General features: G+C 40.4%; 1 protein-coding gene and 1 long non-coding RNA gene across 4 annotated transcripts in view; one reads left to right on the forward strand and one right to left on the reverse strand.

Moving 5' to 3' along the window:
* The window catches only part of SYNE2 (spectrin repeat containing, nuclear envelope 2), a 281,350-nt gene that overhangs the window by 104,962 nt on the left and 161,963 nt on the right, over positions 1 to 14,425 (reverse strand). Inside the window, 4 exon segments of the mRNA XM_010846800.1 lie at positions 3,970 to 4,086; positions 9,674 to 9,784; positions 10,984 to 11,058; positions 11,666 to 11,863. Coding sequence (XP_010845102.1) covers positions 3,970 to 4,086; positions 9,674 to 9,784; positions 10,984 to 11,058; positions 11,666 to 11,863 — 501 coding nt within the window.
* On the forward strand, positions 4 to 14,418 carry LOC104993490. Of its 3 annotated transcripts, XR_825834.1 has the most exons (5): positions 60 to 146; positions 9,226 to 9,256; positions 11,872 to 11,992; positions 12,376 to 12,707; positions 12,835 to 14,418. It is a non-coding gene; the product is annotated as an uncharacterized LOC104993490 (long non-coding RNA). The 3 variants fall into 3 exon arrangements; XR_825833.1 differs by lacking the exon at positions 11,872 to 11,992; XR_825835.1 differs by lacking the exons at positions 9,226 to 9,256; positions 11,872 to 11,992 and having other exon boundaries at positions 4 to 146.

Consider the following 14,425-nt stretch of genomic DNA (forward strand, 5'->3'; position numbering starts at 1 on the left):
CACCTCCACAGGCATAGCAACAATCACGTGACCTGGCGCCCCAGGTTTCCAAGCAGCCAATCTGCATGAACACAGGCACAGAGTTCCTGGACACGGAGGACGCAAACAGGCTGACGGTTCATTAAACGGTGGGTCCCAGGAGACAGGTGAGTGTGCGCGAGAGGGTGTGCATGTGGGTGTGTGTGTCTGAAACACTGCAGCGAATTGGCCAGTGTTTAAAGTTGCGTGACACATGATTAAGCAATGCTTACATTGCTATGCCCTCTGTTCAAACAGAAAAAAGAGATCTTTACACACTGGTGGGGACACAAGGAAAATACGTTAATACCTCACACTTTTAACTTAACATCTTAAGTGGTTAAGATTAAAAAATATTTTAGCTTTCCCTCCGCCCTGCTATTACTTATCTTTTTCTATTAAAAATAGCTTGAGTCAAGTGATAAGCTTCATTGGGGTAATTTGGAAACTTTTCTCGTATTCTTGACTCTCTAAAGTTAGTTTTTAGCTTCTAGATACTCAAATATTACCGTGTTAAGGAATGGATACTCACAGTATAGTATAAAGAAGGCAGGATGTGTGTGATGTATTCTTTTTATATTCAAACAACCAGGTTGTTTATCAATCCCATAGAAAAATTTCTCCCAGGTACCAATTAAGTATTCTGGTGATTATGTGATAGATACTTCCAACTTGGAGGCAAAAGATAAACCAATACAGATATTTGCTTCCCACATCTTTTCCCAAAATACTGAAACAGTATTATTGACCTTTCTAGAGGAATATTTTTAGGAATAAGGATTTGTGTTTTGCTCTACCAAATTAGTGATATCTATTCAGGGCTTCCCAAGTGGCTCAGTGGTAAAGAATCCACCTGTTAATGTGGACAGAGGATACTGGCGAGCTACAGTCCATGGGGTCGCAAAAGAGTTGGACATGACTGAACGACTAAACAATGACATAAACATTTTATTCATTCTGATTATGAGGAAAAGACAATGTTTTCAATATATAAGGCTTTGCTAACTACATCTCAGCATCTAACAAGGCATAATTTTGGCCAACTGAGAAATGGGAGTTGCTCACAAATATATACCCTGCCTATTTCCTAATATTTATGGAATTTTGTTTAAACACAGAACTTTCAGTACAATAGAAACAGACAAAATTGGTAAGTGGTAACAAAAATATGCAGGATATGAAAATACCACTCGTTTTCACATACACTCTGATGAGGATTATAAGAGCTGGTTCAACAGAAGGGTCCTCTGAGTTGTACTCATTCCCCTTGACCATCTCTTTACTTCACAGATGCCTGACTTTTCTGCCAAAATGCTATTTCTCCCCTGCTTTAATCAGGGTTTTCTTTAAGAATCATCTTCCTAAGGAAGTCTTTCCAGTACCGTGTTTTCTCTATAGCTCATACGCAGTCGGATCCACATTTAGATTCACTCATTTCAATTTTCTTTTTTAATTCTGATCTTTAAAAAGGCAACTCATATGTGAGTTTACTGTCAGACATCAATTTCTAGTCATCTGATTGCTTCCTAGTTTTCAGATTTTTCAGATATTGTTATATCTCAGTGGCAAAGATTTTGCAATCCCCCTTTTTGTCACCTGAGATAAAAATCTGTTAACAGTGATTGATTGATTAATTAATTTGCAATAAGAGATTTTCCATTTGCTTTCCCTATTTACTCAAAAACATTATTTGAGCACCTACAACTGCCACAGATGTTAAAAAAAAAAAAACCGACGAAGTTGAGTTTCTTTGTTTTCTCTGCTGCTGCTAAGTCACGTCAGTCGTGTCCGACTCTGTGTGACCCCATAGATGGCAGCCCACCAGGCTCCCCTGTCCCCGGGATTCTCCAGGCAAGAACACTGGAGTGGGTTGCCATTTCCTTCTCCAATGCATGAAAGTGAAAAGTGAAAGTGAAGTCGCTCAGTCGTGTCTGACTCTTAGCGACCCCATGGACTGCAGCCTACCAGGCTCCTCCGTTCATGGGATTTTCTGGGCAAGAGTACTGGAATGAGTCGCCAGTGCCTTCTCCACTAAGTCACTGAATTAATGAGGAAATATGGAAGCTGGAGTACTAATCTTGGTTTTATTTGCTAGTTATTTGAACTTGGAAAGAATCCAAAAGTAATGGAAGACAAAAAGATTATCTGTAACAGTAGAATTTCAATAGTTGAAGGTGGTCTGGGAAACGTGCCAGGAATCAGTTCACATCTTTTTTATAGCCAAAGAAATCCAAGTGTGTTTAATGTTTAATCAGTTCACACCCCTCCCATCCCACCACATTGCTTCTGAGAAACTCAGGCCCAGACATAAATTACTTGCCCAAGGTCACACAGTTCCAAGATCTTTTAATTCCGAGTCTACATTTTTTCCCACAGTAGTCTGCCTGCTGAGTATCTTCTTCAAATGATAACCCCACATTTTAAAAGCAGAAATTATTTTAATCAAAGTTTTATAACTGTATATTTTGGAGGGCTAAAAAAACATGACCACAAATATGTCTTGTTAGAGAATTATGTCATCTAGAGTCTAAAGCATAAATATAAATTAATAATACCCAATCTTTTACTGGGTTCTAGAGCTAAGCTACTGTGCTAAGACTATCTCATATTTTATGCCACAAATCCATTATTCCCAGTGTACAGATGAGGAAACTGAGGCTTAGAGAAGTTATTCAAACTGCCTATGGTCACTGGATTCAATCCTAGACCCAGGATTCAATCTCTGATTTCATTATGCCTTGGGGTCTACAAGTCCACATTTTTGACATAATTCTGGCATTCAAGTTAGCCTCTCAGTCAACGAATGTGGCAGTGCTTGATTTCTGTACAACACATCGCTGATTTGAGTACCAAGATCCAGTTAAAATGCAAATGAGTTTTCTGGCTGTAGCAGTATTTCATTGCAAAATACCAAACCTTTAAATACTTTTCCATCAATTCTACAAATATCTGCACACACCACCCCCTTTTATAAAATGCAAAACTGCCTGGCTAAAGTGCCTAGCATGCTAAGTCACTTCAGTTGTGTCTGACTCTTTGTGATCCCATGGACTGTAGCCCACCAGGTTCTTCTGTCCATAGGATTTTTCAGGCAAGAACACTGGAGTGGGTTGTCATTTCCTCCTCCAGGGGATCTTCCGGACCCAAGGATCAAACCCGCATCTCTTATGACTCCAGAATTGGCAGGCGGGTTCTTTACCACTAGCGCCACTTGGGAAGCCCCAAAAGTGAAGGATCTGCTGTTCTTTGAGGCTCGAACTCAGGATCTTTAGGTTATGAGACTGATGTGCTGCCTACTGTGCTAAGAGGGAAGATTTAGGTAAAGTGCCTGACCTAAATGCATTTGCACAAATACTAAATATGCTGCTGGGATGGTGTGGTGGCAGCTTATTTGGTGAGGCCAAATCTGCCTCAGTTTTACATCTTTAAATACTAAATATTCAAATTAGGAAGGCAGACTGGAATATTCTGAGTCTACCTCCTTATTCCTCCATTTACTAACTGTACTTTTACACCCTGAATTTTGATTTTGCTTTTGTAAATGCATGGTACATGTTAACCTACCTTATTTAATCTGAGGATTAGAGAGCAAACACAAATGCCTCTAATGTAATAGGTAGATAATTAACATTCGCTCTCCTCCACTTCTGTCACCCCCATAAGTTGTATCTACAGAGAAAAGAAGGGGATACTACTGGAAAGGCTGGTTCATCCTGGCACGTGGTGAGTGAGGAAAAAGTCTTTACTTGCCCTGTGCCACGCTTAGTCTCCATGTAAATATCTGATGGAAAATCTTCCAGTTCTCTAGTGTGGCAGCACACATGGAAGTGTTAAGGTTCACAAAGACCTCTTGCTTGGTAATACAAAATATCGCAAAACACAGAGAGCCCGCCACCTCTGGGTGCTAGTCCAGGGGTTTGGGCAGATGGCTCATCAGCAGCAGGGACCTACCTCTGGTGTTTGGTTGGGGCTCAGGGAAAATTCTGGGCCTCGCTCAGTGTTCAGCAGGTCTGGTTCAAGAACCTGTGCCATGGAACTATCACATGTGCTTATTTTCCCAGCTGCCTCCTGTAAAGAAAAGAATCAGGTTCAGAAAAGTTCCTGCCCTGAAGCCTTACAAGTCCTTTCTGCACCTGCTCAGTTTACAAGTCACCTGCTTACAAAAATGTCTAGACTAGTCAGGTACATTGAGAAAAAAAAAGTCTGCTCATTAGGGGAAAAAAATCAACTTCTTCAAGTTTATCTTTATTTGAAGACTTAAATCTCCAAAGCTTTGTGGTTAATGAGGAACACATAAGAAATCCAAAGAATTGGGTATTTAAATGAATTATTATGAGAACTAAACTTAAATAAGATTATGTGATAAAAGTCCTATTTCCAATAATGGAGGAAAGATGAAACTTTAAAATTTGGGAACAACTATCTTATCCAGGCACTTCAGGAAAAACATAACCAAATCTCTGTCTCACTGCTAACAATGAATTCCAATTGTATCTAATATTTAAATGTAAAGGATACACCATAAAAATTATTGAAGGAAATATGAGCGAATCTGTTTCCGTTCTAAGAGTGGGAAGGGACTTTTAAAGCTTGACAATAAAGGGAAAAAATGTTAGTATTAACAACCTAAATAACATGTGCCACAAAAAGACATCATAATCTAAGTTAAAAGAGAAATAACAGATTGAGATGACATCTTCCAAACTGTTAACATCTTTAATGTATTAATTAGTTTTACAAATAAATTAGGAGCACATCAACTTCTATGTAGAAAATGACAAGTGGCCTGGATACATGATTCATAAAAAAAGAACATGAAAGCCAATTCATACCTGAAGTTATAGTCAACATCCTTAGAATATATGCAATTTAATCCACTGGCTATGTTTAACTAAGGTTGAAAATATCCAATATTAACTTGGGGTCAGAAAAGAGGCATTTCCATGCATTCTGGTAGAAATAAAATTACTGTCTTTCTAGAGGACAGTTTAATGATGTATGTCACATTTTAAATGGATGTACACTTTGATCCACTTGCTAGGTTAATCAAGGTTAAACAATGGGAAAATGAAACTTACACAAAAGACCAGTGTGGTGGGAAAAGTATGCATATTGTAATCAACCAATCTTGACCGCTCTACTTACAAGCTGCGTGATATTGGACAAATTAACCTGGACTCTCTGAGCCTCACCTGCTTCATCTTTAAAGTGGCAACACAACCCACTCACTCATTCCTGTGATTAGTAAACAAGATGACACATACAAAGCACCTAGTCATTCCTAAGAGCTCCATGTACTGAAAACAGTAACTGCTATTAGAAAGGTATGAACCAAGAACTAAAGGTCAAACTTACATAAAAGTGGGAACGTAAGCTGGGATCATGCAAAGTCTGGAATGCCAGGCTAAGAACACTGCATTTTATTCAGTAGAAATCAGAATCTAGGAAAGACTTGAATTTAACATGAACTGCTTTAGGAAGATCCATCAGTTAAGTATAAGATGTATAAATGATTGGAGGCTACAAGTCCACTTAGAAGACTCCTCTCAAAGTCTAGGGAAGAAGTTAATAATTGCCTGGAATAGGATAATGACAAAAATAATGGGAGAAGAAGGATGTAAAGACTGAATGGACATCACTTGAGCAGTAGCCATAAAAGGCCAGACAAATGAGATGCCCGAAATGACTCTGAAGTCTGTCTCAGACACTGATAAGAGAGTTGTATCACTAACAGACACTGAGAGATTACGAGGCAGGGTAAGCTTTGAAGAAAAGTTGGTAAATGGTTTTAAGAAAACACATTCAAAAAGAGAAATGTATTTGGATGGTAGAAATGTGGAACAGATTTACAGGAAAAATCAAGACCAGAGATTTAATTTGGGAATCTGTGGCATAGAGGTGACTACAAAACTTATGAGAGGAGAAACTGCCATGAGACAAAACAGAAAAGAAAGAAGGTGGTAAACCACTGGGGGAAATGCCCGCTATGACAGAGATGGGTAAAGAGAAGGAGCTGGAAGAGGGGCTGCAGACAGATGAGATGAGAACGTATAGAATTAATAAAGCCAGAGGAACACTGCATTTCAAGAAGGAAGAGGTTGCTACTGCTAGAGGTCAAGAAGGATCAGGACTAATAAAAGGGCACTTCAACATGCAAAAAACAAATATCATGGCATCCAGTCCCATCACTTCATGGCAAATAGATGGGAAAACAATGGAAACAGTGATAGACTTTATTTTCTTGGGCTCCAAAATCACTGCAGATGGTAACTGCAGCCAAGAAATTCAAAGATGCTTGCTCCTTGGAAGAAAAGCTAAGACCAACCTAGATAGCATATTAAAAAGCAGAGATATTACTTTGACAACAAAGATCCATCTAGTCAAAGCTATGGTTTTTCCAATAGTCATGTATGCATGTGAAAGTTGGACCATAAAGAAAATTGAGCGCTGAAGAATTGATGCTTTTGAACTGTGGTGTTGGAGAAGACTCTTGCGAGTTCCTTGGACACCAAGGGGATCAAACCAGTTAATCCTAAAGGAAATCAACTCTTTAACACTCATTGGAAGGCCTGATGCTGAAGCTGAAACTTCAATACTTTGGCCACCTGATACAAACTGACTCATTGGAAAAGACCCTGAAGCTGGGAAAGACTGAAGGCAGGAGAAGGGGACGACAGAGGATGAGATGGTTGGATGGCATCACCGACTCGGAGGACATGAGTTTGAGCAAGCTCCAGGATTTGGTAATGGACAGGGAAGCCTGGTGTACTGCAGTCCATGGGGTCACACAGAGTTGAACACAACTGAGTGACTGAACTGAAAATTAATATCCAGAAGTCAATGGCAGTATAAATATAGTAAGGGGCAAAATCTCGATTACAAATGGAGCCAAGAAAGAGGAGCACCAACTAAAGACATTTAGCCATAAATGAAAGAGGAAGCACCATGAAATTGATCTGGAAAGCAGGATCAAGAAATTCAACACATTAAAGTAGCATATTGAGGGCTTTCCAGGTGGCTGAGTGGTAAAGAGTCAACCCGCCAATGTAGGAGACACAGGTTTGATCCCCAATTTAGGAAGATCCCACAAGCTGCGGAGCAACTAAGCCCATACGCCACAATTACTGAGCCTATGCTCTAGAGCCCGCAAGCTGCAACTACTGACCGGTGCCCAGAGCCTGTGCTCTCCAACAAGAGAAGCCAGGGCACCACTAACAGAGAGCGGCCCCTGCTCCATGCAAGTGGAGAAAAGCCTGGGTAGCAAGGAAGACCTAGCACAGCCAAAAAGAAACAAATAAATTACAAAGTAGCATAATCAGCCCAGTACAGGACATGAAAATGTAGAAGATAAAGTTCCTGCTTCTCATGAAACTGTGTCAGATCGATGTATAAAACTGTGATAAATTATAATAACTGAGGTTCAGAATGCTATGGGAAAACAAAGGGAAAGAACAGGGGGGTTCTTGGAGGCAGTGGGAGTTGAAAAGTGACTTTATGGATGAGCAGGAAGGAAGTCCTTAGGCAGATATGGAGAGAAGGGTACCCGTGGAGGCAGAGCAGTTCTAAAGAGATGGTCTGGGCTTTGGGAGGGATAGGGCAATGAGGGAAGGAACTTGTTAGGGAAGGGAAATCTGAACACTTCTGAGGTAGAGAGGAAAGGACATGACCAAGAAGCAGAGATCGAAGATGCTGGCATAAGTGTCCCCATGCCAACTATCAAAGAAAGGACTGGTCTGGGAGCTGGGTAGGGTCAGCCCTAGTCAGGAGGCAGGTAAGGGGGGAAGTGTGGTTCATAATGATGCAGAGATCCTTTAGAAGCAAGGGAAAAACATCGTCTTCATATCAGCATGAAATGATTTTCTAATGTGAGGGCATTTGCCCTCTGTTTTGAGAGACTGAAGAAGCTTATAAGTTCACAAGGAGCAAAAAGTTGTTATTCATTCATATCTGACTCTTAGTGACATGACATTCATTCATGTCACTAAGTCCTGTCTGACTCTTAGTGACCCCATGGCCTGCAGCATACCAGACTTCTCTGTCCTCCAATATTTTCTAGTTTGCTCAAATTCATGTCCATTGAGTTGGTGATGCTATCTAACCATCTCACCCTCTGCTGCTCCCTTCTCTTTTTGCCTTTAATCTTTCCCAGCATCAGGGTCTTTTCCATTAAGTCAGCTCTTTGCATGGCCAAAGTATTCATCTTTAGCTGCAGTCTTTCCAATAAATATTCAGGATTGATTTCCTTTAGCATTGATTGATTTGATCTCCTTGCTGTCCAAAGGACTCTCTTCAAGAGTTTTCTCCAGCCCCACGATTAGAAAGCATCAGTTCTTTGATGCTCAGCTTTTACAGTCCAACTCTCATATCTATACATGACAACTGGAAAAACCATAGCTTTGACTATAAGAACCTTTTGTCAGCAAAGTGATGTCTCTGCTTTTAAATATTCTCTCTAGGTTTGTCAAAGCTTCCTTCCAAAGAGCAAGCACATTTGAATTTCATGGTTGTAGTCACCATCTGCAGTGATTTTGGAACCCAAGAAAATAAAATCTGTCACTGCTTCTACTTTATCCTCTTCTACTTGCCATGAATCGATGGGATCGATGCCAAGATCTTAATTTTTCGCATGTTGAGTTTCAAGCCAGCTTTTTCACTCTCCTCTTTCATCCTCAATAAGAGGCTCTTTAGTTCCTCTTCACGCTCTGTCATTAGGGTGGTGTCATCTCCATATGTGAGGTTGTTGGTATTTCTCCCAGCAATCTTGATTCCAGCTTGTGATTACCCAGTACATCTCACATGATGTACTCTGCATATAAGTTAAATAAGCAGTATAACAGTATACAGCCCTGACATACTCTTTTCCCAATTTTTTAAACCAGTCCATTGTTCCATGTTCAGTTTTAACTGTTGCTACTTGACCTGCATACAGATTTCTTAGGGGACAGGTAAGGTCTGGTACTTGCATCTCTTTAAGAATTTTCCACAGTTTGTTGTGATCCACACAATCAAAGCCTTCAGCGTAGTCCATGAAGCAGAAGCAGGAGCAAAAAGACTTATTTCATTAGTTTATCTTCCACACTACTTTGTTCAAAAAGAGAACTCTCACCCTCAACTGCTCCCCCAAAAAGAGGCATGTTAAACGCTTTAACCACATTGGTCAACCTTTTAGCTGCTCCTTTAACTGTTTTTTTTTTTTTTTTTTTTCAGTTTGGATTTTCACTTAGGGAGTTTTCCTCAGGTAAATACTTACAGGCTTCCCTAGTGGCTCAGTGGTAAAGAATCCACCTGCCAATACAGGAGACGTGGGTTTGATCCCTGGATCAGAAGACTCCCTGGAGAAGAAATGGCAACCCACTCCAGTACTCTTGCCTGGAAAATCCCATGAAGAGGAGCCTAGTGGGCTACAGTCCACGGGGTCGCAAGAGTCGGACATGACTTAGGGACTCAGCAACGACATTATCACTGAGCGCACAAAAGAAATGCAGCTAATACTTGGCTGCCTTTGCTTTGTCCAGAGGTAGCGGTAAGAAGTTTAAAAATTTTCAACCCACATAGATTCCCTCCTGAAACATTCTTTCAAACAAGAAAGTCTTTGCTTTGACTTGCTATCCCTGCCCATCCCCACCCCCAAGAAATGTGACCCGCACAGCATTACCTGAATGATTGTTCCAGAGGATGAGGATGCCCTGTCCTCCTCCACGTCCTTGTCATGTTTCCAGAGTAAAGACAGGAACCCGGAAGACGGCTCTGCTTTCTTATCTCCACTCTAACACAGCAATCAATTGATTAGCAGAGGGAGGTGATTTCCTACCATCATAACAGCATCCTCCTTGTATCTTTTATGTAACACTCAGCTTACCAGGCAGTATAATTGCAGTCCTTAATTCCACCCTCTCCTCCCCTTCCCCCACTATTTATCATCGATTTATTTGGATAACTACATTACAGGAGTCCAAATGTGGTAGCTCTTCCTAAAGCCAAAAAAATATTCTTAAAGTTGGCAGTCAGTTCATGTCCTACAAAGGGGACCTTTAAAACAGCACTTTAGGAATTTCATCTGCCTTGGTAAATGTAATCTCAAAGGCTCTTTAACAACATGTATTTTTTTGACTGGTGTCAAAGACAAACAATGATTATAAACATATCAGCTCAGAGGCAAATACAGGTCTCAAATTAGAATCATACTGAAATGCACTCTTATTTTGGCTCCAGCACCTCTTTCATTTTCAAAATTTTCTCTGCTATGAAGAGGTAGAATCAGATCACAAAGCTGTCTGCGGGGCACTCCTCATCCGACCACTCAGCCCCACGTGTCCCAGTGATATGGTGAAGGACTACAGGCTATTCCGTGTGACCATGGAGCTACTGAGCAATCTATAAAATGAGCAGGAAGAATGTCTGCTCGTTACGTAGGAGACATTAAAAACCGTCAATTGCTGCAATTTTCTTCCCTTTGGCTCAGACCCATTACTGCTTTAGTTCTTAAAGTATGAAATGGAAATTGATATAATGAGGAAACTGGTAAAGGTCTCATTCAACCCGTTCTGATAGGAGTAGTAACATAGTAGGGTTAGTTGCCAACACCGTTCTCCGTGTCCTTGGCAGTGCTGTCTGACTGCAAAAGTAATTCAAATATGGAAAGATAAAGCCACCAGGAGTGCCAGCCAAACAGCAAACTCTCAAAACTCCAGAGAAAGTACTCAGAACTCAGGATATGACAAAGAACTTCATCTTCTCCCTTCTGCCAACAAGTGTGTCTGAATTACATTTATCCCACTCCGGCCTGAAGTAGGTTTATATGCACTTAAACATTAATAACATAAGATAACTACTTCAACCACCCTTACAAAATACTGGCATCGAATTTGAAAAATCCTTATGTTTCCATTCATTTTAAGATCTTCTCATTGACCTTTTAGAGATTACGCTTCTACCAAACTTGAACGAGAAAATCATTTTCCTTACTTCACTCTTCAGAGAGCTCTCTTCTGCCTCTTCCTCGAGTGCTGGCAGGAAGGACATGGAACTCGTTCTGTTCAACTGAAAGGCACAGTACAAAGACTTTCAGCCGGGTTGCTGTTCAACTTCATCAGGATCCCGGCCCGGCTGCTTTTTTACGTAGCTAATTTTTTACTCTCTTTATCCAGGATGCCCACCCACACAAGTAGCCTCTGGGTTTAGCAACTCTCAACTCATCCAGCCAAATATCATGACTCGGTCAAATCTTAGATCCCTTTCATTTGCATTGCCTTCTGTGGCCCCTCATCAAACAATTCAAGAATGCGATTCACTGATGTAGATTCAAAGTGGGCTTTGAGAGGTGCTGGGCCCATTTCTGAGTTTGAAATGGGCTCACAGTTTGGTAGGAAGACACTTCAAAGGGTGGCTGCCACCCACCTATCCATAGGATTTCATAAGCACCCCCTTAAGTAACTTGGGCATAAGAATTCTGGATCGAGTCCAGCACAGACACACCCTGAGAATTAATATTCACTCGTGAATAATCTCAGGCAGAGTATTTCCTCGTGAAGAAATTCCTTTTCTATAGGCCATAAATATAGAGGCCGCAGGTTTTCCAGATGAAAAATACTACCAATTTAAAGCTCTTGAGGAATGTGGGACCATTGTTAACTACAGCCATACCCACCGTCCACTCAGAAGCATCCTTCTCAGCCCCTGTATTCTCCTCGGATGCCCCGACTGACAGCACTTCCTGTTCTAATTCTTGCTGTTTTTGCTGTAAATGCTGGTGAAGATTTAGTATGGCAGCCTTCAAGTCCACCACCAGGTCTTCTTTCTTCTGGTTCAAGCTCAGAATCTGCTTTTCCATACCTTCGATTTCTCCCTATGCAGAAAGAATGTTTGCATTGGTTTGGGACATCTGATGCCTTTGCCACAGGAGCCTGCTGCATTTGGTGCAAGGGCTGAAGTTTTTTCTACGCTGTGGGCTTGCACAGCCAGGAACTAGTCCCTGGTATGGCATAGTTCCCTTCCCTCTGGTTGTGTTTCTAAATGGTCCAGGGAGGGTTTATGATCTCCCTTATAGGATGCTTTAGCCTCACCTGACACCCTGTTAATCAATCGCTGGGGGTCAAATGGTGGCTCAGAAATCTGTAACAAGCCCCATGGGTGACTGTGGAGTACAGCCAGGGTTGCCTCACCTCAGTAGCCATAGGACTGATCGGCCAGAATCCACAGGGGTAAAGAACCACACTTTAACAAACTTCCAGAAGATTTGTATGCAGACTAACATTTGGGAACCACTGAGAGAAAACAAGGCTAGAAATCTCACACTTTTATTGTCACTTTTGAAGCCTTCTTTAGTTTTCCTAAATTTATTTCCTTTTTTTCTTACAGCCAAAGCTTCCTACCATATGGGAATAAATAAGCAAATAAAGGTGCTGTGAAGTGTAATTTGTTACGGGAATGATGAAGAAATAATTCCAAGCTTTATAAGGTTAAAAAATTTGTGTGACTGATATGTGGGAATAAAATGTCATACATGGGCAGTAAAAGTGCAGATGCCCACTGTCTGTCCAGGAGGATTACAGAGTCATAGAATCCTGGATTTGGAGGGAACGTCAGGCGTTGTCTTGTTTGACATCCTCCTCTCCAGTACTCTGAAAGGCATCATTCAAAGCCTGAGCTGTATCAGAAGACAGACCTGCTCCTTTTTAGCAGAACTTCAGGTACTGAAATTTTGTCCCTAACGTATTCTTTAAACCCTGTGTTCATTCATTCCTTTTTTCCTTATTTCTTCTTTCAGTCCATCTATCCTAGAGACATTGATAGAATCATCTTTTTTTTTTTTTTTAGAGACAGAGAAACTCCACCTATGAGTGAAAGTTCTGAAGTCCAGAGAAAGAAGGTGATCCTTCCAGAGCTGCAGCCAGGACAGAGCGCAGACCTGGACTTCTGACACCCAGCCCCATGACTCCAGTGCTCCCGCACACATTCTGACACCATACCCCTATTCTGTTTGAAATGAACCTTCATGTGATTGCTTCGGGAAATAATTCAATCTGAGTTAGCTGTGGTGTGCGTCCCTTTTCCATAAGCACTAAACTTCAGAGCTACAGTGCCCCCCAACAGACATAACATTATAGCCATTAGAACAGCACTTAGAGAAACAGACCAGTCTCCAGAGCCACTGGAATTATGGAGGCAGAGAAGGGCACAAAGCTGCCATTCTCAAAGCAGTAGTTGCAAACCCCAGGAGGTCTGCACTGTATGAGGTCAAGATCATTTTCATAATAATACCAAAATGTTACTGGCCTTTCTCACTGTGTTGACATTTTTCACTGTGTGATGTAGTAAAAGCAATGGTGGGGAAAACTCCTGAAGTCTGGTAGGAACCAAGGCAGAAACATCAACTGTATTAGCATTACTAGATGCTTCATATCTAGTAATTTAGGATCATACTAAATTTAGTAATTTAGTATCATGAATTTAACTGCAAAAAAAGCCAACTTCAGTTAAGAATATCCTTGAAAAAGAACATGTATTTTTAATATTCTGTTTGACAAAGTGCGAAGCCTGCATAAAGCACTTCTGCTGTATACCAAAGTTTAATGGTTGAGGAAAAGCACTCATGTGATTAAGTTTCAAGCTGACCTATCCATTTTTTTCCCCATAGAATACTATTTTTACTTGAAAAAAAGACAGTTGTTAAACTATACATACATATGTACATAATATACAGATTTTTCTGAAGAGGTAACATCTGTAGATGTTAATAAATGTGAATTCTTTAATATTGGCTACTGAGATGTGTCATCATTTGGAGGATCTACATAACAAGTCAGATAAGTGTTTTCCAAATGATCAAGCATGATGTTATAAAATCATGCATGGTTGGAGATCCATTCCAAGTATAAGACAGACTGATGGATTTTAATGCAAGAGTATGAAAGTTCACTGACATGGCTCCAAATTCCATTTAACAATGAACCTGTGAGTAATGCTACTTGTCAGAGTTTAGTGTCGTTTCAAAGGATGTCCAAAATTATTCAAAAGCATTATTAAAATATTTCTCTTCCATGTATGTGTCTTTGAGAAGTTGGAAATCTTTATATGCTTCACACAAAACTATATACCTCAAAAGATTGAATGCAGAACCAGGTGAGAATCTAGCTGTCTCCTAGAAAGCCAGATCCTCATGAGATTTGCAAAAATGCAAAACAATGTCACTCTTCTCACTATATTTTTTCCCTGTAAAATATAATTTCCATTAATATTTAATGGGTTTACTATCACTATTTTAAAATAACAGATATATTTACATTTCTGAACGTTAATATACATGAAAGCTCTTTGGAGTTCTTGAATTTTTTAATGTAAAGGGAAATATGACACTGTTCTAATACTGAATCACTAACACATTGAGTCTGCCTTATTGAGTCCACCA

Source organism: Bison bison, unplaced genomic scaffold, assembly GCF_000754665.1.
Source record: "Bison bison bison isolate TAMUID 2011002044 unplaced genomic scaffold, Bison_UMD1.0 scf7180017864239, whole genome shotgun sequence".
Taxonomy (NCBI): Eukaryota; Metazoa; Chordata; class Mammalia; order Artiodactyla; family Bovidae; genus Bison; species Bison bison.